The 24,530-nt window shown below is 39.5% G+C and overlaps 1 protein-coding gene and 1 pseudogene across 1 annotated transcript in view; one reads left to right on the forward strand and one right to left on the reverse strand.

Moving 5' to 3' along the window:
- Window positions 1–23,698, forward strand: part of LOC137967710 (uncharacterized) — a 64,390-nt gene extending 40,692 nt beyond the window's left edge. The window contains exons 4-8 of the mRNA XM_068814254.1: window positions 1,893–1,964; window positions 5,289–5,360; window positions 19,694–19,809; window positions 20,363–21,388; window positions 21,728–23,698. Of these exons, the coding sequence (XP_068670355.1) occupies window positions 19,717–19,809; window positions 20,363–21,388; window positions 21,728–23,698 (3,090 nt within the window). The 5' untranslated portion in view covers window positions 1,893–1,964; window positions 5,289–5,360; window positions 19,694–19,716. The remainder of the gene's footprint in view (window positions 1–1,892; window positions 1,965–5,288; window positions 5,361–19,693; window positions 19,810–20,362; window positions 21,389–21,727) is intronic.
- On the reverse strand, window positions 18,871–19,699 carry LOC137967702 (uncharacterized; annotated as a pseudogene).
- Window positions 23,699–24,530: the final 832 nt, after the last annotated feature.

Genomic DNA, 24,530 nt, shown 5'->3' on the forward strand with positions numbered 1-24,530 from the left:
ACAGGGAAAGGGGAACGGGGAATCTCTAGAATAGGGAAAACCAGCCGCTACTAAGAGAGATATACAAGGAACCTCTCTTGATCTCTTATAGAAAAGGGAAATCGCTTGTTAAAGCAAAACTATAAAGGCTTTAATCAAAACAATGGGCACACATCGGGAGTCACGCTGGTCTGTCAACCCCATTTTAACATTCTTGAAACCTAGCAAGAGGAAAAGGTCCAATGCCAAGCCTCAAACGGTTCTTCAGCAGATTGATTTATTGAAACATAAATGAGACGAATAACCTCCAGAAGGCCCGAGCAACTCTGAAGCGGTGAGTTCTCAGTACGAGATTGCAGTGCCATCTGTTCCTCAGTATAGCTCTTCCGAACATCATTAGCCCACTCATAACGGTGCGTTTGTCAGAAAAGCTGAATCTACCCCGAACCACATTATCACACACCATGATGGCCTACCTCCTCACCAGAATGCTCTTCAAAGTGCTCTTGTTAGCATCCTACACGCACTGCCTACCACAAACGGAAATACCTTCCTCCTGAAGTGGCTGGTGGGAACCAGAGTCTCGCGATGTTATGGGTGCGGAGGAGTCATCCAAAATCCTCCTTTGAATTGCCCCGACGATCTCATTGTAATCTACCGTGACATCCGTCAATTTCGCCACAGAATCACAGGGCAGCTAACAACTTCCGTGGGGCCACAGAACGTGCATTTTCACCTCTGCAGGCCTAATGGACTCCTTTAGGAGTTTCCATAGACACCAGGACACTAAATTTCCGAAAATGTAACGTTTCAGCCAAGCCTTAGACCTTTTGCACATTGTAAAAGGACTCCTTTCAGAGTTTCCATGGACAACAGGAAACCAGTATTCTAAAACTGTGGCTCTTTTGGGCTAAGAATTAACTGAAGGCCAACATCGTTGTCAGACTTCTCCTTTTGTCCTGTTGTGTTGGAGTGCCTAATGGAATCCTTTCGGAGCTTCGATGGACACCAAGAAACTACTATTCTGAAAATGTAACGCGTTATGGTTAGAATCAAATGACCTGTTGTTAGATTTAATAGTTTTGCTCTGTAGTATTGAAGCGCCAAATGGAACCTTTTCGGAGTTCCCATGGGCACCAGGAAGGCAGTATTCAGAAAATTTGACACTTTAAGGCTTACAATTAATACACGTGTCGGTCTTAAATTTAATATAGTTTGTTGTGTTGTGTTGCAGTACTTAACGGACCCCTTTCGATCGACGCCTAGAAATTGATCTTTTCTAAACATTTGTACGCTTTATGTTTTCGACTAAAGGCACATAAATAAGGGGCGCTAAATGTATTTTTATTATTTAGAGTGGTTATTTGTAACAACTCGGCGCCAGGAAAATATAATTATTAAAATGGAAAGGTTTATCGTTTAGAATGAAATCTTTTCTTTGTGATGTTTTCGTGTGTTTGTGATGACCAACACTTGGTGCTGGCGAAACAGTCACAACATGAGCATAATACAGACTAGGGGGAAAAGCAAAAAGAACAAAATATAATATAACAAGAACTGCAAACGCACTCGTTCTGCTTCAGTTATTCTCACTGAAATGATGGCTGTTAGAGATTCCGATCCGGATTTTAAAGATTCCCTCTTTTAGAGATTCTGCCTTTTAGAGATTTCTTATTTTAGAGATTCCCGCTTTTAGAGACTCCCCGTTTCCCGTTCCTCTTTTTCCTGTTCCCCTTTCCCTGTTCCCCATTCCTGCATTCCCCGTTCCTTATTTTAGAGATAGCCTTGCTTAATTAGAACTGTGTAATGTTGCTAGAGCTACTTTAAAAGCTGGTATTAAGATAAGTTAGCACTATATAAACTTAGCTTTGCGGAAGATTACATATACATTGCTTCTATGCGTTTATTTCTAGGGATATTGGTAGCAACAAAATAAGTCAACTCCCAGAAAAGGTTTTCTCAGGGCTCACACGTCTACAAAGGCTGTAAGTATATTGCCTCAAACGTAGTTTTAAAATATCGCACACCTATGTGTCTTCTCACTTCATAAAGATTTGTTTGGCTTTGTTAATAAGTGACTCACGCAGTTGTTTTTAATAAAATCTGAATAGTAATTGATAACCCCTTCAGGTCTACAATTAAATCGCGGCATTTGGTAAACACTAAATTCCATTCAACTCCGTCTTTGTTGTTGTTTTTGCACAACCTCTTATTTTAAATTAGGGGCCGCTTTTTGTAAAGAGGAAGCACATTTTTTAAATAAAAGATGAATCACTACTGACACACTCCTTACTTTTTAAGTATTGGAAATGACAGGATCTCGAGTAAACTCGTAACTAGCAGGTACAAGTAACGTGTTCATAGTTTTTAAATAATCCTCCTTTTCAATAACTCATATAACTTACATCAAAATTGATTAATCGGGAACAATATGGGAGAACACTTCGATTTGGTCATGACAAGCCTTTCCTCTCTTGGCTAATTAGGATTGAGTAAACCCATGATCGGGAAATGCTGGGAATGAAAACGGAATAAAGGCTTAAAATTGGGTCCGGACGGTGCCTACTAATTCAAAGGTATTTTTGCGCGGTTTACTGAATATGCGGAAAAGCAGATCTCAACAAATCGTATTAAAATCCAAAAAGAAAATTGGGGGTAACCACGCATTTTTCAGTGATAATTAATCAACAATATTAGGAAAAGCTTTAAAATACAAAGCAATGTATGGCGTTCCTTTCCAAATTAAAGCTTAATTGTCTCTGAAAAATGCATGGTTACCTCCAATTTTCTTTTTGGATACCAAGAGCAGGAAGAGCAGGTTTCAGTTGTAGAGTACACAGAAGATAAACTAGAGGCCAGAAACTATTTCCATTAATTTTCAGTTGGCTGTTAATTCCAACGGTCTGTGTGTTGAAAAAACACACGGGTTACTCTGTTTATGATTTTTTGCTTGTTTTGCCTCCCAACGCACGTTAGCAATGGACGTTGTATTTAAAATTAAAGTCCAATTCGAGTAACTGTTAAATATTTGGAGGATAACAACTTACCAGCGAATTTGTTGAGTTGACACATTGTTTGTTGGATGCACGTTGTCCTTCTTTTAGCCGCTGTCAAAGAGTTTTTCCTGAGTTCATGAATTGTGCTGGTGAAATACCGGATATTAAAAGCTCCCAGTGCATTCAGTTTGATGATTTTTAACGTTAAAATATAAATTAGAGCTTTTGAACATATACAAGTTCAGAAAACGAAGGTTTGTAAAACACGAATAAACTTTAATTTATGACAGTTGAATACCTTGAAATGGCATTTTTAGCGCCTACTGAATACTTTAACATCCGACCAAGGACATTTCAAAAATCTATGCGATTCTATAGAAGAATCCACTGCCTGACAACTGAATGACACGTTAAGTTTCACTTAAAAAAACGATATCGCACTCATCGTTTCGAGATTCGTGCGATATCGGTTTTTCGCGTGAAATTTCACGTGGAGTTCACTCGTCAGGCAGTGAATTTTTCTATAGTAATGAGATAACTTATAGCGGACAATAGTTAAGAAAATATCGTGACCCATCGATGAGAGAAATTTTGGTTTTAGCTATGACGTCATCGACCGTACGTACATCCGTACGTCCACCAATCCATGTATGCCAATGTGACCAGTATCACAATATAGCTTACAGCATACATCTTGATATTGGACTTCCATGTTATGATCAATTGACGCCTGTCAAAAACAAGGTATCTGCTGTCTAGTATCACGTGACCATATCGCTGGCTCAAGTTTAGAGCCCATCGTTGTCAGATTTTTTTTAAGTTGACCGCTGACCAGGTACTGGTTTTCTATTGGATCGCAGGCTTAAGCCAGGTTACCTCACCTAGAACTCTTAACAGTCAGCGCTTTTCGTGTTAAGGAGGAAAACGGTTTGGAAAATATTTTCTTTCGGCATTTTTCGCCGGTCTCAATCCAGTTTGACATGTCATGATAGCTGTGGTCCACACAGGTGGTTAAGCAGTTATTCAAGTCAAGCATCGCAGGCATATAAAATAAAGCTGATTGTTTATTTTTAATTTGGTTAGAGCTGCTTTTTTCTCTGTATTGCAATTTTTGGAATAAGCTTATGTTTAGAAAATCTGATAAGGTTGCACGATGCCTAGACGACTTATGACGAGAACAGAAACGAGAGAAGAGAGGAAGAGAAAGAGAAAGAAAACGTCAAAACAGCATACCAATAATAGTTAAAAGTTAGTGGAAGAAGCTACTCCACAAATTCTTTTCTTGGACGCTAAACTGTTTGTAATTTTTATGGATGCGTTATTTCAAGTGGATGCGTATTTTAAAAAAAAAGGTTTAGTCGTTTATTTCCTTTGTTCAGGAATGAAAATCGAATTTTTATTCTCAACTGCAATTAAACAGCAATCGTCTTCACTCTTTTGGACTTACAGAAATAGTTGATTTTGTTTGTTTGTTCTGCTCTAAAATGCGAGGGAAGTGTTATTTTGCTCCGTTTGCTTAATTAACAGCTTTTCGATGTGCCTCGACAGTGACAAGAGAGTTTTACCTGTATGTTATAAACACGCAATCGCAATGAGTTCTCGTAAAATTAAGGAGAAATCTCCTTAGCTTGTGTTTTCAGGAGTTTGTTTAAAGTACATACAGGTAATTTGTTGGAGATCTTGTTTGAAGTTTGTTCTTTCTTGGTTTCCGTATTTTCCCAATTCTTGTTCCAAGCCAAGCTGGCTTGTTTCAATGAGAAAAAATCAAAATGTGAATGATCTCGTTCTCAGAGATAAAGTGGAATAAAGTACATCAATAAAACTTTTTTTGACCTTGAACTGACAAAGTTTCTTAACAATCTGTCGCTGGCTTTTGACAGTTGACTCTGAAATAGCTCTTTTTCCCTTTCCGTTTGCTTGCTGAGGAGTTGTCTGTTTTCTTTTAAAACTCGTGCGATTCAAGAAAACTTTATTGTCTAAGTGGTGAATTCCACAGTAAATTTCACTTGAAAAATCGATATTGCACTCACAGCTTCGTGATTCATGCGATATCGGTTTTTCGCGTGAAATTTATTGTGGAATTCACTAGTTAGGCAATAAAATTTTCTATAGAAGAAAGCGAAGAAAATAATTTAATTAAGCAGTACCCAGAAACATCAAAACGCGGAGAATTCCAAGACCCTTTATTTTCACTAACCGTATAGCCAGTAAGAATAAATAACCCGGGAGCTCCGCTTTTGGGCTTGGCTAAACTACGTAAAGTTAGCTTTGCAGAAGATTACATGTACAATGCTTTTTATGCTTTTATTGTAGGGATCTTAGTAACAATAAGATAAGTCAACTCCCAGAAAAGGTTTTCTCAGGGCTCACAAGTCTACAGTGGCTGTAAGTATATACCCCAAATAAAAGTTTTAAAATAACACTTAGCTTTGTGCCTGGTCGTTTCACGAAGATTTGTTTTGACTTTGTTGTGTTAACCCATTTTCGGCCTGTTGAAAACATGGGTCCTCAAAGATCAATGAAACTAATTACCTTTTCTGGACTTATATTTATGGCAATGTGACTTACAATATCTCATTTGAAAAATTCAGTATAAAATAGGGCTTTCAGCAAAAAAACAATTCAGCATAAAAATCAAGGACGTTTCAGAAAAATGACTGTGAGCACAGAAAATCTCAAAAATATTTCAAAATATTTGAGGAAAAAATGAATACATGTTCTGGTGCAAAAAAATTGAAAAATAAGTTTTTGTCTTTGAGTTGACCAATGTTTCCACCAAAAGTGGCTGAAAAAAGAGAAACCGGCAATTTTTTATAATTTTTTTCCCTATATGGGTCAACACATGTCATTTCTTTATGACGAAAAACAAAGGCGATTGTGTTTCGCATAGTTACAAATTACTCTTCGGTCTTCAGGTGGACAGAAAATATGAACAAATGTTTAAAAGCATTTTTTAACCAATTTTTCCCAATTTCTAAGTCAAAATTATTAAACTTTGATTCATGAGAGTTCGATTTGAGGATCTAGCGCGATTTTCAACCCGAAAAAGGCAGTCACGGCTTTGTTCACGGCATTTAAAAAACATGTGCTGACATGGCGGCCCGTAAAGCGCCGATCAACCCGAAGCTTCAACACCCCCCGTCCCTTCTCCAGACAAACCCCAAGCATTTGAACTTTAGAAGATTGGATTGCGTCCATCAAATTTTCGCCCCCTCTGGCCAAAATAATTAAATTAATAAAAAAATTTGGTTTTATCAACGGAGTTGATAATGTAAATTGGCCACCGTACAGAGATTCTAAAAGCTGACGTTTCGAGCGTTAGCCGTTCGTCAGAGCGAATCGAGGAATTATGGGTTACGTGTAGTTTTTATAGTAGAGTAGGAGCTACGCTATTGGTGGTAACATGGCGACGTGAAAAATAGGAATATATTAGTTAAATGAAAAGCGTTCGTTAATACCGTGAGGATTAAGGGTGCCGATTTGAAAGATGAATTTTTGTTCCAGATTCTTGCGGCTTTCCGTCGTACCTAGATGTAGGGAAAGGCCGCAGATAGCCATGTGTTTTTTGGAGTGGTTAGGCAGATTAAAATGGCGAGCGACTGGCTTAGATGCATCCTTGTCATTCTTCTCAACATCGCGAAGGTGTTCGCGGAATCGGTCACCTAGTCGTCTACCTGTCTCACCAATGTATAATTTATTGCATAACGTACAGGTTATGCAATAAATGACATTTGAGGAGGTACATGTGAAACGATCGGTGATCTTAACAGATCGCTTGGTTCCCGATATCTTGCTAGTGTTAACAATGAAAAGACAAGTTTTGCATCGTGAGCGCGCGCATTTGAAAGTGCCGGGTTGCTCGTTAGTTTTGAGCGCGCTTCTAACTAAAAAGTTGCCTACGTTTTTGCCGCGTTTGAATGAAATAAGTGGAGGTTGCGAAAGGATTCTACCAGTCTCGGGATCATTTTGGAGTAATTTAAAATTACTAAGAATGATGCTTTTGACTGCGTGATTATGAGGATGGAAAGTGAGGGTGAATGGAATTCTGTCATTCTTATCTTTTTGTGACGTTTGTAGTGATGACTGTCGATCAAATTGTTGAGCGCGATGATGGCCCGCTTTGACCACTTTGACAAATGTCATTTATTGCATAACCTGTACGTTATGCAATAAATTATACATTGGTAAGACAGGTAGACGACTAGGTGACCGATTTCGCGAACACCTTCGCGATGTTGAGAAGAATGACAAGGATGCATCTAAGCCAGTCGCTCGCCATTTTAATCTGCCTAACCACTCCAAAAAACACATGGCTATCTGCGGCCTTTCCCTACATCTAGGTACGACGGAAAGCCACAAGAACCTGGACCAAAAATTGATCTTTCAAATCGGCACCCTTAATCCTCACTGTATTAACGAACGCTTTTCATTTAACTAATATATTCCTATTTTTCACGTCGCCATGTTACCACCAATAGCGTAGCTCCTACTCTACTATAAAAACTACACGTAACCCATAATCCCTCGATTCGCTCTGACGAACGGCTAACGCTCGAAACGTCAGCTTTTAGAATCTCTGTAAGGTGGCCAATTTACATTATCAACTCCGTTGAGAAAACCAAATTTTTGTATACTACTTCCCCACCGACGCAGCACCACATTTTCTTTAGAAACTACCCCTTCGTTCGTCTTTAATAAAGCTTGTGTACAAACATGCCAACACATGTTTCGAGACCCTTTATATGATGATGACCTTTTTACCAGACCTGTGTTACTCCAAAACACATTCTTAATGTAATTGAAACTATTAAAAATGACTTGGATGAGAATTAGAAATATATATTAATTTTAGTTAGCCGGCTACGTAGAATGCAATCTCGTACCCAGAGTCCCTGGGCTTTTTGGTCGGCGGGTGAGCGCCGGGAGAGACTCTCACGGGCGCAAAATGGTATTTGCATAGCGTCAAATGTCTTGTCAAAGGCAAGATAAAGACAGCGTTTTTTGCAGCTTTACATGCTTGACGATTGTCAAATTTTATCATTGAGGTTGCCTTTACAGGGGAGTCTCAGGTGGTAAAGGCCCTTTTTACTACAGTCTTACACCAAACCTTTAACAAGCGTCAAAGGTGTTATTTGATAATCCTTTGTTACCCTCACAAAGGTGTCGTCAAAGATGTCTTAGCTTCAATTCAAAGACTTGGCAAAAGTGTTGTCAAAGATGTCTGAAATTCAGTTGAAATGTTTGACAAAGGTGTGGTCCAACATGTCTGAGATTCAGGTTAAAGATTTGACAAAGGTGTCGTCAGACATGTTTGAGATTCAAGTCAAAGATTTACCAAAGATTTAGCCAAAGATGTCTCGGGATGTATTTACAGCTGTTGGAGTTAAATAGTGCTGAATTAATAACTCAGATCTCTGGACTACTTTTCCTTAATAAGGACGGTAGTAGGGAAATTTTTCTAGCAATAACAAAGACACATTCAACTCAAACAAGTGTCCATCATGAATGTACTGGCGTCTCAATTGAAATGTTTTTCAACCACCTCAGTCAAATTCATTTGCCATCCATCCCCGTGTTGTGCCATATGAGAGACAGACTGAAATGTAGATACCACGAAGAAGCTTGTATTCTCCCATCTTTTATTCAAAGGAATTCATACTCTTTGCAAAACCAAGAATCTCACACCTTACATTCTGTAATATCTCTAGGAATCGATTTGCACGTTTTTAAGTGGTAGTATACATCAAAAATGTAAATGTAAAAAGGTATGAATAAATCGAAGGATGGGAATTGATTTTTTTCAATTCCCGTGCTTCAGTTCTTTCAAGGCTTCAATTTATTTATACCTATAATCGAACCTATAATGTGTACACTACACGCACAACAAGCGCCGTGTTATCAACAACTTTATTGCATAACAAGTATAATCACTGTCACGTGGAATTAATTAAGTTAATTTATGAAAAAAAATCCTGATATATCCCTTGGAAGTATCATGTAACTGACACAATGCCAAGAGTAGTGGACAGAAGTGACAGGGTAAATGGAACCATTGAAAACTTTGCATTAAAAAAAAAAAAGAAAAAAAAAAAGAAAACTGATGTTATCTTGATTTTTTTCTTAATCGCCAACGACAAGTCAAAACCGAAACAATTAGTTCAATAGGGATTTCGAACTGATCAACACTTAAATGCAACAACTCCGAATACTTTCAGACATAGCAATAAAGCGATAGGACCTGCCTTTTTCATCTTTGTTAGATGCTCGAATCTGTTCGTGATTTCATACCTCATATAAAACTTAGAATCAGCAAGTGGACAATAATTATTTTAGCTCTTTGTGCCGAAAAGACACTCAATTAGATTTTGTAGCAATAGTAATCATTGATTTCATTTTCTTTTCTTTTTTTTTTTTTTCTGCGTGATTAAAATCTTGCGGTGACAGTGTGAAGTGAAGAGACTTTGGCTTTCCCATTTTTATTTGGTGCCGGGAAATAAATATAAGTTCTAATTGTTCTATTTCCTGGATAGAAGTCGAGACTTCTCTTCAATAACAAAACTATTGATATTCTTGGTGCAAAAAAATTAGTATTCTTCAACGGAGACGGCCATTGTTTTGTGAGTAATATAAAATGCAACTCACACAATCGGTCACCCAATAGATGGTTTAGCAGCACGTCAATCAGCTATCAGGTATCAGGATTCCTGGTAGTATGCTGATGGGTTTGCTGGTTGTTTTTATGTTGTCCTAACAGGCCACCTAGGCGGATCTTCTGCTCAACGATTTCCTCATCAGCTCTTCGAGCTGGGTGGACCGACAAGGCAGCCTTTGTCATGAACGTCCTTTTCCTCTACCTTTCTTCTTCGTTTTCAAACTCCTCGCTATCACCACTATCATCAGTCGAGGACTCTTCTGAAGACATATACAAATTAAGACTTCAGCACAATATCTTGCTTGATTTTAATGCCCTCTTTTATTGAGACACTTTCTGTGAAATAAAAGGGAAAGGCAAAATAACTTCATCATGCTGAATTTCGACCTTTCTGAACTTTACTCACATTTCCCAGCATTTGTAGTGTCTTTGCATGCATTTCAAATATATCAAAAACATACGACTTGCTGGCAAAAAAAAAAGTGGCAGCAAAAGATTTGCAAAGGTCACAAAACAATTTCAAAGATTGGCAGGAACAAAACCAATAAAGAAACAGATACTCTGAGACTTTCAGTTCAAATGATCTGCAATAGGCAACTGGCACACAGAACTATAAGAGATCTATTACAGAAAGATGTAAGATGGTGTTGGACATGTTCTGGGATGTGATCTTATTCTGAACACCAATGCATGTCCATTGTATGTTGCCATACAGCCAGAGTGGCGGGAAATTCGTGCACTGTTTCATTATAAAAAAAAGTGACTGGATTTTTTTCTAGTTTCCCTACCTTTGCTTTTCAAATCCAGTGTAACGTTCTGGTCAAGTATCGGTCACTTTTCCTTCCATTATTTAAAAGTAGAAACTAATCACGAAGTGATAATTCCTTCAATCGCTATAAACCTACACTGGGCGAAAAGGACGACTTACCGTGTATAAAGCATAGTGGCTCGGTTGTGAACTCTGAGTTGAAAAGTGAATGAAAAAGACTAATAATTTTTAGATTGGCTTTAGAGTTAAGCGAACCCAATAGAATACTACTAATGTCTAATGAGTTCTCGTAAAATTAAGGAGAAGTATCCTTAGCTTGTGTTTTCAGGAGTTTGTTTAAAGTACATACAGGTAATTTGTTGGAGATCTTGTTTGAAGTTTGTTCTTCCTTGGTTTCCGTATTTTCCCGATTCTTGTTCCAAGCCAAGCTGGCTTGTTTCAATGAGAAAAAATCAAAATGTGAATGATCTCGTTCTCAGAGATAAAGTGGAATAAAGTACATCAATAAAACTTTTTTTGACCTTGAACTGACAAAGTTTCTTAACAATCTGTCGCTGGCTTTTGACAGTTGACTCTGAAATAGCTCTTTTTCCCTTTCCGTTTGCTTGCCGAGGAGTTGTCTGTTTTCTTTTAAAACTCGTGCGATTCAAGAAAAATTTATTGTCTAAGTGGTGAATTCCACAGTAAATTTCACTTGAAAAATCGATATTGCACTCAAAGCTTCGTGATTCATGCGATATCGGTTTTTCGCGTGAAATTTATTGTGGAATTCACTAGTTAGGCAATAAAATTTTCTATAGAAGAAAGCGAAGAAAATAATCTAATTAAGCATAGTTAATCGCATAGTTACAAATTACGCTTCGGTCTTCAGGTGGGCAGAAAATATGAACAAATGTTTAAAACCATTTTTTAACCAATTTTTCCCAATTTCTACCAATTTCTGGGATAATGGACTTGATTTGTCGTTCCATAACAATGGCGTCCGACAGGAAGTCCGCAAGTAATATGACGAAGTACCACATCGTCCTGAAGCAACTTCCTCCTTTTCCTTCCAGTGCTGTTTTTCTTTTCTACCTTCGCTGTTTTCCCCTAATTTAAAGCACCTCAGAAATATATAAATGATAAAAATAATAAAACGACCGGGGTTTGAATTTGGCCAGCCGCCATTTTGGGACCCGAATTTTCACACGTTGCTAAAACTGATTACTGTTGCTGTTGCAAAAGTACCATGCGAAAATATTACATCAGTCTCTTTGGGGAGAAATCCGTGGAAGAAGGTATTGCCGAAGCCATTTAGAAGTACGGAAACATAAAAATGTCGTAGAGAGGACATTGATGTCGTTTCCACAAAAAGTTGTCGAGGTCACTGGCACGATGGTATTCTGAACGATGGAATGCACGCTGAAACGCTAAAAGTACACTAACCGAAAGTGCCAGACGTTTCATCTTTCACTCGCTCTTATCACAGGCCAATGAACATCTTCTCCTTGAAAATAAACCAGTTTCTTTTATGGTAACAGGGTTTTTGTAGACAAAACACACCTAGTTTAAAGAGATGAATCACCACTGACACTCATTCCTTTTTAAGTATTGGAAAGGACAAGATCTCGAGTAAATTCGTAACTAGCAGCTACAAGTAACGTTCTCACAGTTTTCGAGCAGTCCTCCTTTTCAAAACTCATTTTCTCGAACAGTTTTAACACGCCGTGTTGAGTCAATCATTTATTTCCAACTGTTTTCCGTTTAAGCTCAAGCATGCGCAATAAGACGGGAGCCTCACTTTTTACTGGGTTTTACTGGGGTACAAAGTGAGCTGTATTTCTAATATTTTGCCAAGTGTGCTGTTATGTACAACACTGACATCAAATGAACAATTCTCTGGTAACTCAGTATGGGTTCAACAAAGACAGAGAAGGAATCCATAAAGTGGATCTGTTATCTCAGTTCTCTCACTATTTGTATTTACCCGTTCTCAACTCTGCACAGTCTTCCGGTAACAATTGGAAATTTCACTAATTCACTGGCGTCGAAAGTCCTTGTAACGGGAATGGCGTTTTAGTGGATCTTTAAACAAAATATACCCTCATGGAGCTCAAGAATGGATCGTCAGTTGGATGAACAAGACAGCGCTGAAAAATAAATATCTGGGCCCGGTTGTTCGAAAGCCGATTAACGCTAATCCACGATTAAAAATTGAAGAAGGAATTTACTTCTCTACTCCTAAATGTTGTTTAACGCTGATATTCGCCAAAACTTTGCAGTAGAAGAGGTCAATCTTGAAAAACAAAAATAAACAAAAGAAACTCTCACCAAAAGGTTGAAATCATGAGACGAAACTTTACTCTAATCCTGGATTAACTTAATCGGCTTTCGAACAACCGGGCCCTGGATTTTAAGCGACGAGTAATGGTCTTCGACAACAATTTCATTTTTCGCCTTTGGATATCAAGTGAGCTTTGTTTCTAATATTTTACTAACCTGGTATTGTATGAAACACTGAAATCAAATACAATTTTTTTATGGATTTAATAAACATTCAAGGAATCGAACGCCTTGAATGTATCACAGTGTTTACTCAAGTCGCATCTTAGTTGTCTGGCAATTTACATTTACATTTACATTTACATTTACCGGTATTTTGTCCTCAACTCTGCAAAGGTGTAAAAAATTTGGAAATGTGACAGTGAAGATTTATTTGAATGAAAGTCGTTGTCTTTTTTGTGCTTCATTATTTACGGTCAATGTTTCGAGTCGAAATGGGCTTGATTTGAACTGTGAAAATTTATTTAATTGCATCTCTTGTTTGCACGCACGCAATTGAAATAGGAAGGTTTTTTTTGCCTCTAATAGTAAATATGTTGTTTGTTTCAATTAATTTTCGCTGGAAAAGGATTTTGCCGAGATCTTTCCAGCCTTTGTGAACTTTAATATCATGTTGTGTAATTTTCGAGCTTAACAAATTTGCATACCTGGGTTGAAATGTGATACGCGGGGATTTTTGTGGTATTGTTCTGTGAGCGGGAAGGGTTCACGAAAATATACAGTTCTGTTGGAAGCGTGCTTGACTTTGCTGATGCTGATGAATAATAAAGTAGCTGCTATTTCCAAAACGATGAATTTACCTGGTGATAAATAACCTCATCTTGGAGAGTAAATTTTTGACTTTGCAGAAACAATGGTCAAACTCAAGAGTTACGCGATGGTGATCTTTGTGTTGAATTTGCACATTTCTTGTCAAACTTTATAACACTTGAAAGAAAAAGAAAACTAACCAAAACAAAACCTTGTATCTTGCCATCGTTTGACACAGATGCTTCACTGTTTGGTGAGTAAACATGACGCGGTAACATAATCACGGCGCCCGCTGAATTCCGGCGATGTAGCTTTCGATTTTGCGATTTCTTTGTGCAACCAAAAGTACAATAACAAAATTGAACGTAGCAAAAATCTACCAAAATGTTTGTCGTTGATCGCAAGTTTTTATATTCGGGGTTCAAAATTAATGTTGTTTTCATGTCGTAAATGTTGTTGCTGATGACAAAATATTTTATTCTCGATCGACCATCCTGAAAACTTCCTTCTGCTGTTCCTAAAAACTGTGTATCAATATTCATTCACTTTTGCTTCAATATTTGTTTTGCATAAAGCAAGCTAACAAAATCTGTACCTTGCTTAGTTCGCAATTTTGGGCGTTAAAATAGAATTTCGGGTCCTTTGCTTCTGTTGCGAAGTGGAAGATTTTTTAGTTCACCCATCCAGATACTAACCCCACCGGACAGAGGAGTTAACTGCAATGAAAATACAAAGCTGAGCAGACTCTCGGAGTGCACGCTTAAAGTTGTGGTAACAGAAGTTGTGAGGGAACTTGGAAATTATCAACATGTCAGCGTAGAAGCCTGACAATAAAAGCCTGAAAATAAAAGGGAGTCTCTCGACTCCCTTTTATTTTCTTTAATCTTTCTGGGTTTGGTACTTTGCGAGTAACCACATGTCTTCTCAGGGGGCTATTTACCTAAGACTTTTACCATGACACAACAATGATATACAATACCAAAACAATATCGTGTACTATTAAAAGTAAAGTAGTCTGCTTACGAGCCAGAAGGCCCAATCAAGCCGGGATGTATCTCCGGTTTCATTGGCATGAACCGACCAGGAGTATTCGCTACTCCCCCCTGGATGGGATGCTAGTCCATTGCAGGCTTATCCCCAGCAATTCGCCGGTAGCCATTTATACACCTGGGTGGAGAAAGGCACCGTGAGAGTAAAATGTCTTGCCCAAGAACACAACACAATGTCCCCAGCCAGGACCTGAACCCGGACCACTCGATCCGGAGTCAAGCACTCCAACTATGAGGCCACCTTGCCTCCTATCGTGCACTATTAGAGCTACACATTGAACTTGAATATCCTGGAAGACAAAACGCAGCTCAGTTGACACCAGGCCACTTTGGAAAATACCATAATACTCTTTGTTTGTCCCCCCAAATTTTGCATGAGCATTGTTTTTGCTTTCTCTTGGGACCATTGTAAGTCCCAAGAGAAACTGGAAACAATGCTAATGCACAATTTGGGGGGACAGACAAAGATTATTATGGTATTTTCCAAAGTGGCCTGTATGGAATAAAGTGCTGTGTTACTGCACTACCACACGTACGCGATGCGTACCTAGTTTTCTTAAGATGACAGGTTTTTTTTCTTTCTGACAGAATATTTATAATTAATAGGCTGGTAGCCAAGTTTTTAACCTCGGAAAAAGATCTGTTTCGTCGTATCTACGTGTGAGGCAAAGGGCCTCTGCTGGCACGACTTCTGGGTGACCCCTTAAATGGTCTTAATGACCCCCGACTTGAAAATTTTGACTGGAACACTGCAGTTCAATACCACCCAACTCAGTCCCTTCTGTTTTTGAGTAACACCTACCACAGGCAAAACCAGTGTACGTTCATCGAGCGTCTAGATCTGGGAAAATGGAGTCCATTATCCCATAGTCTCTCCGGACCCTCACCCGCAGACCAAGTCGCCCGAGGACTCTGGGAACGAGATTACGTCGAGTGTTGTTTTGAGTGGCAGGGTATTCTGCAGTTAAAGCCAAAGGGATTTTTCATTCGACGGTGTGTTTTTTTCTTTCGCGCGCTGTTTACTGCTGTTGCATGGCAATTCTAAAAAACCTCTGCAAACACAAACGTGGGACAAAGCCGCAGCTTGACTCATTGTATAAAAAATATACATCGTTACAATCTAAAATCATTAATATTTAAGCACTCTATACTTTTCATACATACCTTCAAAAATACTACACAACTTTTGAAGACCTTTCTTGTAAACCAATCGCTCACAAATGCTATATCGCTTCCTTCAAACTGTTCCATCTCGTCCAAATACGTGCTTATAGCTGTTAGTGACTTCGGCGCCCGAAAAAGAAAATTCTTTGAAACCTGACACTTTCGGTACAATTTTCCCTACTCCACCAAGCCAAAGGTCAAATTCCCCACCCCCAGTAAGGCCTTACCCGGCAAATTCCCTACTTCCCGAGCACAGAAAAAGTCACATGCCCGGGGTTGGCCAGGGAAGGAAAGGGGGGTGGGGGTGTGCTGAAGTTTCCATTTGATCTGCGCATAACGAGAATATTTATAGTCAACACTAACCTCACCTTCTGGATGTTCTTTTCTACCTGCCGTTCCAAAATTGCTTGAAATTATTTCCCTGATATTTTTCCCATAATTTTAACAGTGGTTTTGCCGTAAAAAATCATTTGGAGCAGTCCGTTAAAATGAAAGAAATTTCGCAAATACACGGCACAAAGGCTCCTTCGCGAGGCAGCCCTTACTTTACAAACTGTCAAGCAGTTGTATACGATCTGATAAAGTTTCCAGGCTGAAACGTAATAGATGATTAAAATATCACACACCTATGTGCCTGGTCACTACACAAAGATTAGTTAGACTTTCTTGATGAGTGACTCGCACATTGATTTTAAATAAAATGTCACTAGTAATTGATAACCCTTTAGGTCTACAATTAAATCACATTAGGACCTTATTCTTCAAAGATTAACACCAAATACCATTCAACTCCGTGTGTCTTGTTTTTGTTTTTTGTAGACAAAAAGCACGTAGTTTAAAGAGATGAATCACCCCTGACACTCATTCCCTTTTAAGTATTGGAAGGACAGAATCTCGAGTAAATTGAGTAACTAGCAGCTACAACTAACGTTCTCACAGTTCTCGAGCAGTCCTTCTTTTCAAAAACTCATATACTTGGGAACAATATGCAGAAACACTTCGATTTCAACTTAAAAAACCTAATTAGGATTAAGTAAACCCTTGATAGGAAAATGCAAGGAATGAAACCGGAAAAAAGGTTAAATTGCGATACATTGCATTGTTCTTGCTTAATTAGAACTGTGTAATGTTGCATAGGATACTGTTATTAAATGGTAGTGTTGAGATAAGTGATGGTGCTATGTACACTATGCTTTGCAGAAGATTACTTGTACAATGCTTATTATTCTTACAACGGCTGTAAGTATAATGATCCCCGAAAAAGTTTTAAGACATCACTTAGCTTCGTGCCTGATCGCTTCGCATGCAAATATTTGTTTGACTTAAATTTGTTAATAAGTGACTCGCTTGCCTGTTTAAAAAAAAAATCAATAGTAATTGAGAACCCCTTCAAATCTAAAATAAATTGCAGTAGGAGATTAAGAGTGATTGCCACTAAAAATCAAAGAAATCGTGGCCAGGGTCAAAAAATCAATTTCCCTCAGACTTTGTCAGTTTGAAGGCCTAGGTAAGTAACTAGAGGAAATCAAGTTAGTTTTTTGAAATATTTTATTTAACGGCAGAAAACCACGAAAAACGGTTATCGTACCGGAAGCTCAAATTTTCACTCCGTGAGAATCCAAAATTTCACACTTTTCAGCTCCTTGCTACACAGACGTTTGCATCGCTGTGAATCTTTCTCAACTTTAATTGCATATATTGACTCTTCCTCAGCCAAGACATAGTGATTATTTTTATCTCTTGTTCTTTCCGAGCGAACTGAGCCCCAATTAAGCAAACACACTTTCCTCATTAGTTGAAAACTCAAAAATAATCTATATCCAGCGAGACAAAAAGCTGACCGGTAGTGTTTCAAATCTTCTGATATTTTAACCAAAGAGTGTCCAGTCATTGAGGTTTAAGTTTGCAGTTTCATTTATTTGGGATCTACTATCAGTTTTGAATGAAGGCCGGTCAAAACTCGAGAAAATTACAATTCAGCGCCAGTGAAATTTACAATGTGAGCTCATGCAACTCACCCCAAAATAGAAAACCAAGTTTGGGTCAGAGACATCGCAATTAAGACGGTTAAATCATTTTACGTTTTGCTTCGTTATATAAAATGTATCTATATCGATCATAAAAAACTAACTCGAAAAAAGTGAGGGAAACACGAAACTTTTACTCTCCCATGATTTGTCGCGCACGATCAAATTCGCAAATATTTTAAATCTGTTGCGTCAAATCAGTCATAAGTAAAACTATCTTAGTTGCTGATGTGAGACTTTGCTTCAATATGACAGAATTTCCTATTAAAAGTGGTAAAGAAATAAAAAAAGGTCAGATTAGAAATCGGAGCATAATTAATTAATTTCATTACGTGTGTGAGACTGTATGTCGTCGTGGAAGCCAATAGGGTAATTGTTCCCACGGAAAGTAAATGTTACTTCTTGATCTAAATAAACAACGCACTTACCTCGGATGAAACCAAGGTTATTACTGGGAAGTACAAATTAAAAATGTCGTGTTCGTTCTTCAATATTGCCGGTGGAATTTGTGGCGCGGACGAACGCAGTAGTTCTTCGACTTCCATCATACCACTCACCCAGTGTAATAAAGAGATCAAAAAACACAAAAAGTCCTTGAAATTTTCCGGCGTTGAAACTGAAGTGGAACTTATCTTGGCAAGATGCGGGTGTTTTGAAAAGCCATCAAACTTCTTGGAAATGACCATCTGTCCCGCTCATCGGGCGCGATTGGGCATAGGTTGGCGAAGGCCAAGTGGTTTATGTAGCGTACCGGAAGTTGTTTCGGGTCACTGCAAGGACCTTCGGAAAGTACCAACAATGCAAAAAGGAATAAATTTGTCCCAGTCCATCAAGTTATTGGAACTTACAAATCAGTTTGTCCCTGTGGGCTCAGGTAAGTGATGAAGTGTTTGATGAACTAATAGCCAGTTGATTGCCATCATTTATCGGAGCCCGTATTCCAGCGAATGTCAGACACCGCGTATTCCGTTAGCAGCTCGCGCTGTGTTAAGGATTACGTACCGGCTTGTGATATAAAAGCAGTCTAACCAGATATAAAGCAAAACTCCAGTCTTTGGGTACGATTAAATAATAATAATAATAATCTTTATTTCTTAAGATAAAAATACATATCCTAAGTTACAATTCATGAGAAAGAAAAAATATAAACTCTAGAAACTATTTACATATCATATTTAAAAATTATTCTGTTACTAAAAACGTTCTTAAATCTGTCGGTGTGGATCCAAGGGACAGAGACTGACGTATTTCTAAGATTGAACCTCGTTTTCTTTTCCTTAGGTAAAAACTGGAAGAACGGACATTCGATCTTTTTTTGTAGAGTGTCTTGTCCGCCTTCTCCAGCAAGTCCCTGATATTTACATTGTTGGACGTATACATGTATAACTTTCTTTTCATACACCGATCTAAGAAATTCTGTTTTACAGAAAGGTCGGAATCTGAGGCACCATAAACCGACAGAGCGTAAGAAAAATTTGGTAAAACTATTGCGTGAAAAAGGTGATCTACTTCCTCCTGGGACATTCCTTCCTTACGTAAAGATCCTAATACGAATAATGACTCGTTGGCCTTAATTACCTTCGCGCGCACGTGACTACTGTATTAACAATTTTGTTGGAACACCTAATATGGGTAACTCTGCGCACTGCGGTATATTACTAACTGACGCGATGTCCTGACTGAAACCTTTCTTACGGAAAATAATCTCCTTGCATTTTCTTGGATTTTCCCTTTCCATTTTGTTGGATTTCCAAAGTTTCCATTGATGGAAGAAAAATGTTAGGTTCGTAATGAGCAAAACATATCACATTTTATTTTTCCCTCACCCCTTTCATCCTTCATCGCACCATCAGCCTTTCGCAATTGTATTTGTTTATGTTTCCAAAAATAGCTACAGTTAAATTTGGTACGGCTCCATCTAAAATTACGCGTCTTTGGGATAATTTCTGTGGTGTTAACAGCGTTCGCCCTTTTTTTTCCGGAAGGAATTTGCGTAAAATGTAGAAAGATGCTCAGCGTGTTTAAAGAACAGATACCTGAGACAGGACATATGACAGAAGAAGTTGCTAACATCGCAGATAGTTTGAGCGAGTTAAACCTGGTGAGTATGTAGCCCTAAATAAAATGCTAAAATAAGAAATAGAAATGTGAAATCAGAGTATAAAAATAAACGAAGATCTCATTAACTAAAAATAGCGGCCGCTAAGCACAACAAACCAGATGACGGACAAACAGGTAGTAAGTGTAAATTTTTAATCACTCGTTCCGCTAGCAGCTGCTTTTCAGTGTATTGGGCTATTACTTTTCACTCTACTAATTGATCGTAGTTACTAGAGGCAGTTCACGTTGAAGGCTGCCTTGGAGTATAACGCTACTTTAGCCGTCTTCTCCCCTCGGCTAGTCGGGTCACCCTGTCTGGCATGTAAACGCTCCAATGTGTTTTCTAACGGAACGTATGAAAAATTGGCTCTTCCATGCAGGGTAGCTCAGTTGTTCGGGTAACTCGTTAAACAGACCCTAAAAAGACATAAATACCTAAGACAATAGAAAAAAGTACCTTCTCCGCCTCCACCCACAAGCCCCCCTCTCCCCCCCCCCCCCCCCCTAGTGTCGCACATGGAATTCAAACTTTTCTTTCCTTTTTCGCACTTCAGGTCCATCATGAAACTGATAGAGACATTTCTTTTTCCATTCCGGCCACTGATACTGAATGTAAAGCCAAGTCTAAACGAGAGAGTTTTTATGTACCAGACGAGGCTTCACAGGAAAGTGAAGATAGTTTAACCGACGTTCAAGACGAGTCCAGGGAACAGCTCAACCGCTTTCTACAGGTTCGAGACATCAGCCCAGTGCGCCACGTACTGTCAGTACCGTGGAATGAAGCGCAAAGCCGTTCTAAGCGCCGATATGTGAGAAAAGCCGAGCAGTGCGTTTCAGCAGTTCTGGATGTCCTTGCTCCAAAAGACTCAAAATGCTTGTGGGATGAATTATGTGAGCGCAAAGGTTATCTAAGAACAACTGGTGGGAAAAGTCGGAAGGATCTGGAGCTTCTTGAAGCGTTTGCCGAGAGTTACTTAAACGCTCAGCACTGGAGTACTCGACGGCAAATACTCTCAATCCTGTCTGACAAGTTGTCTTTCAAAGAGGTGCAGGAGTTTATCCCAACAGTCACCAATTACCGCTATAACATAGCTCGACACCATACCTTGCTACACGGGAGAGCAGAACCGATTCCAAGCCATGAATACCGGAGGATGAAAGTTGACCAAGGAAAATTAGAAGATTTCATTTCGTTCATCACAAGTCCGCATGTTCTTCATGATGTTCCTTTTGGCGAAAGGCTTTTGAAGCTATCAACTGGTGAGGTTATTAAGACCCCAAACGTGATCAGAATGATGATACCTGAGCGTATTGTTCAACAGTACCAACAATACTGTAGTGAAAGAGGTTTTGAGCCCATGAGCAAGCGAACACTACATAGAGTTTTGGATGAGTGTTCAGCGTCTGTTAGGAAGTCTTTACAAGGACTTGATAACTTTTCCGCCCAAGGAACCGAGGCATTTGATGACTTGGACAAACTGGTCGATAAACTGGTTGACTGTGGTAAAACGGAAGTCTGGGCGAGAGAAATGAAGCAACAGCTGCGCTCATCAAAGCAATACCTTAAGAGTGACTACAAGGTATTTTATTTCGTTACAAAATTTAGTATGAGGTTTGGCACAAGAAATTCACGAAAATGGGAGAAACATGATTCACAGCAGGTTTTGTGAACTACTTTCCCAAAGTAAAAATACTGTGATCTTGCTGGATATTTGTACTATATTTTTATTTTTATTATATTTTATTTGAAAGTTAGTATCAGACGTAAACACCTAATGGAACGAGGGTTTTATTCGAGGGACGCTTAATTCGGAGAATGAGGGGGACGGGGGTGTCACTTATTTAAAAAAAGTATTGCAATTAAAATTGTATACGTAAAAACAATAATTGCGGTTTGTGTTGTCTTTGGTGTGTTTCAGGTCCATGTGGTTGAGTCGTCGAGCATTGCTGATCACTGTAGGACTTACGCCCTAAGTGATTCAACAGACTCTGACTTTCAAGCCTGCTGCGATCACCCACACAATGAGTCATGCGCGCAGTGCTGCCAGTTGCAGGAAGTTCTAACTACCTTGGAAAGTGAGTGTTCTCATGCACTTTGCAATGAAGAGGAGAAGGAGGACATGCCGCACACTATTAAGCAAGCAACAAATAACATCATGATCTGGAAATCCCATCAGTTGCGCTCCGTTCACCAGGATCAAGCCAAATGTTCTGTTTTAGCTAAAATCAAGAGCAAATCTGATGTGTTCCTTGTTCAGGATTGGGCGATGAAATACATGCCACGGAAATTTCGAGAGCCGCAGTCGGACTGGTTTGCTAAGCGTGGGTTACCATGGCATATTACAGTTACAATCAGAAAGTCGGAAGAAAGCGAGCACTTTGAGTCTCAAACAGTTGTACATGTCTTTCAGAACTGTTCACAAGACAGTGCCGTCGTGGTATCTATAATGCAGGACTGCCTCGCCTCACTGAAGAAGGAAATGCCGCAATTAGAAAGAGCTTATTACAAGCAAGATAATGCAGGCTGTTACCACAACGGGTATACAATCGTTTCGGCTAAACTAGCAGGTGACATCGCTGGGGTGGTTGTAGAACGGAACGACTTTTCCGACCCTCAAGGCGGCAAAGGAGTCTGCGACCGTCAAGCAGCAACTATTAAGGGAGATGTAGGAAGATATGTTAACGAGGGTCATGATGTGACAACAGCTGTGCAGCTGAAAACTGCCATAGAGTCTGGTCCAGAGTCTCGTGCGAAAGCTAGTTACGTCTCACTTAATACGTCAATTACTCCGCCAGTCAAATGGGAGGGTGTTAGCTTGCTTAACAACTTCAAGTATGAAGAGAGCGGAATACGTGCGTGGAGAGCGTTCAATGTGGGTCCAGGGAAGTTGATACCGTGGTCTCAATTTGAGGGCGTTTTGCAGATCCCGGAAATTCTAGAAGTGCTTGATCCCCCATCGCAGACCACGCCATCTTTCAAGAGCGTGAGACACAGGCATGTAAAGAAATCATCTAAACGGGATCCAGAAGCAACCAACGAGACCACCAGTCAAGACCAAGATGATGATGATAGTGAAAATGATCAAGCTTCACTACTTTTCCCGTGCCCCGAGGAAGGATGTATAAAAGCCTACAGCCATTTTACATCGCTACAAGCACATCTGGACACGGGTAAACACAAACGACTCCCTGAACAGGAAACACTGTATGACAAGGCAAAACGAGTTTACGCTTCAAAGCTAATGGATGAAGGTAGTAGGATTCCCACTGTACAGTTACAATGTGAAGAACAGAGCCAATGCTTAACTCCCCTTCCAATGGGATGGGCTCTAAAGACAATCACCAAGAAGGCTCGTTTTACGCAGAAACAGAATGAATTTTTGAAACAGCAATTTGAAATTGGCGAGCAAAGTGGACGGAAAGCAGATCCGAGTGAGGTCTCAAAATTAATGAGATCTGCAAGGGAAGAGTTGGGAGTTCGTCGGTTTCAACCAGAACAAGTTCTAACAGGAAAGCAAATCACTGGATTCTTCTCAAGACTGGCAGCAAAGAAAAGGCTGGCTCCCAGTACAGTGAACCGTGGAGATTCAGACGACGAGGTCCCCGGAGAAGATAACAGGGCAGCGTTGGCGCAGACGACCCATTCGGAAATCTGTGCGCGTGTGATGAGGGAGGTTTCTCTTCAGCACCCAATTGTATCCTCTTCAGGCTACAATATCTGTGACCTCATGCAAGCGTGCAAGAAGAAACCGACGTCGCTAAGTGTGGACATGTTGCGTAGCATTTGCATTGAACTGGGCTTGGATGTCTCCGATATAACGCAAAGACGAAAGAATCCGTATATCAGTCGTTTGTCGCAGCTTGTGGACGAATGCAGCTGTGCCTCGTAAAACCGAGAGAATTAAATCAGCTGTTTACATTTATGCCTTTATTTATATTAGTAGGTAATAGGTGAGGTGAGGTGAGGTGAGCTTTCCATAGAACCTTACAGTGACTGAGCCCCGGTGGGGGGGGGGGGGGGGTACTCCCTTATATGGGCTATATAGGTATCTGCTTTTCAGCCGTTTTGGTCATAGATAGGGTATCGATTTTGGCCATTTTGGTCATAAACAGGGTATGGTTTTTGCACTTTAGTCTTGAATTGAGTATGTTTTTTAAGAAGAAGCTACGTTTTCATCATTATCGATAAGATCATCAAAAGCCCTTCATAAATTATGTTTAGGGTAATCGTGCCAGCCGCAACGGTCATTAATAGGGTATCGAATTTTTGCTCAGGTCATAAATAGGGTAGGGAAAATCACAAGTTTTGGTCATAAATAGGGTACGGGTTTTGGAAAGCGGGCTTCACACCTCCACCCAATTTTTCTGGGAGTACCCGCCCCCACCCCACGGGAACCGAGCCAAATTCTGTACACTGCGTACGTTACTCTAAACTATTTAACCTTCAACCAACCATAACGATGCTCGACGAGTGGGATAGATATTCGTAAGCAGCACGTGTAAGTTAGCTGGCTTCTGAAAATATCTACACCGTGCCAAGATAGGCCCATTTCTCCTTAGGTTCCGGAAAGCGGTATGACGGAAGTTGGGTTGACTACATGTTGTACTTTGTTGTTATGCAAGTGAAATTCCACCGAGAATCTAAAGAATGAACACAAAATCGCTTTTGAATATGTCGCGAAACACTCTGCAATACACTCTGTTCATTGAGATATAAGTGCT

Source organism: Montipora foliosa, chromosome 1, assembly GCF_036669935.1.
Source record: "Montipora foliosa isolate CH-2021 chromosome 1, ASM3666993v2, whole genome shotgun sequence".
Classification (NCBI taxonomy): domain Eukaryota; kingdom Metazoa; phylum Cnidaria; class Anthozoa; order Scleractinia; family Acroporidae; genus Montipora; species Montipora foliosa.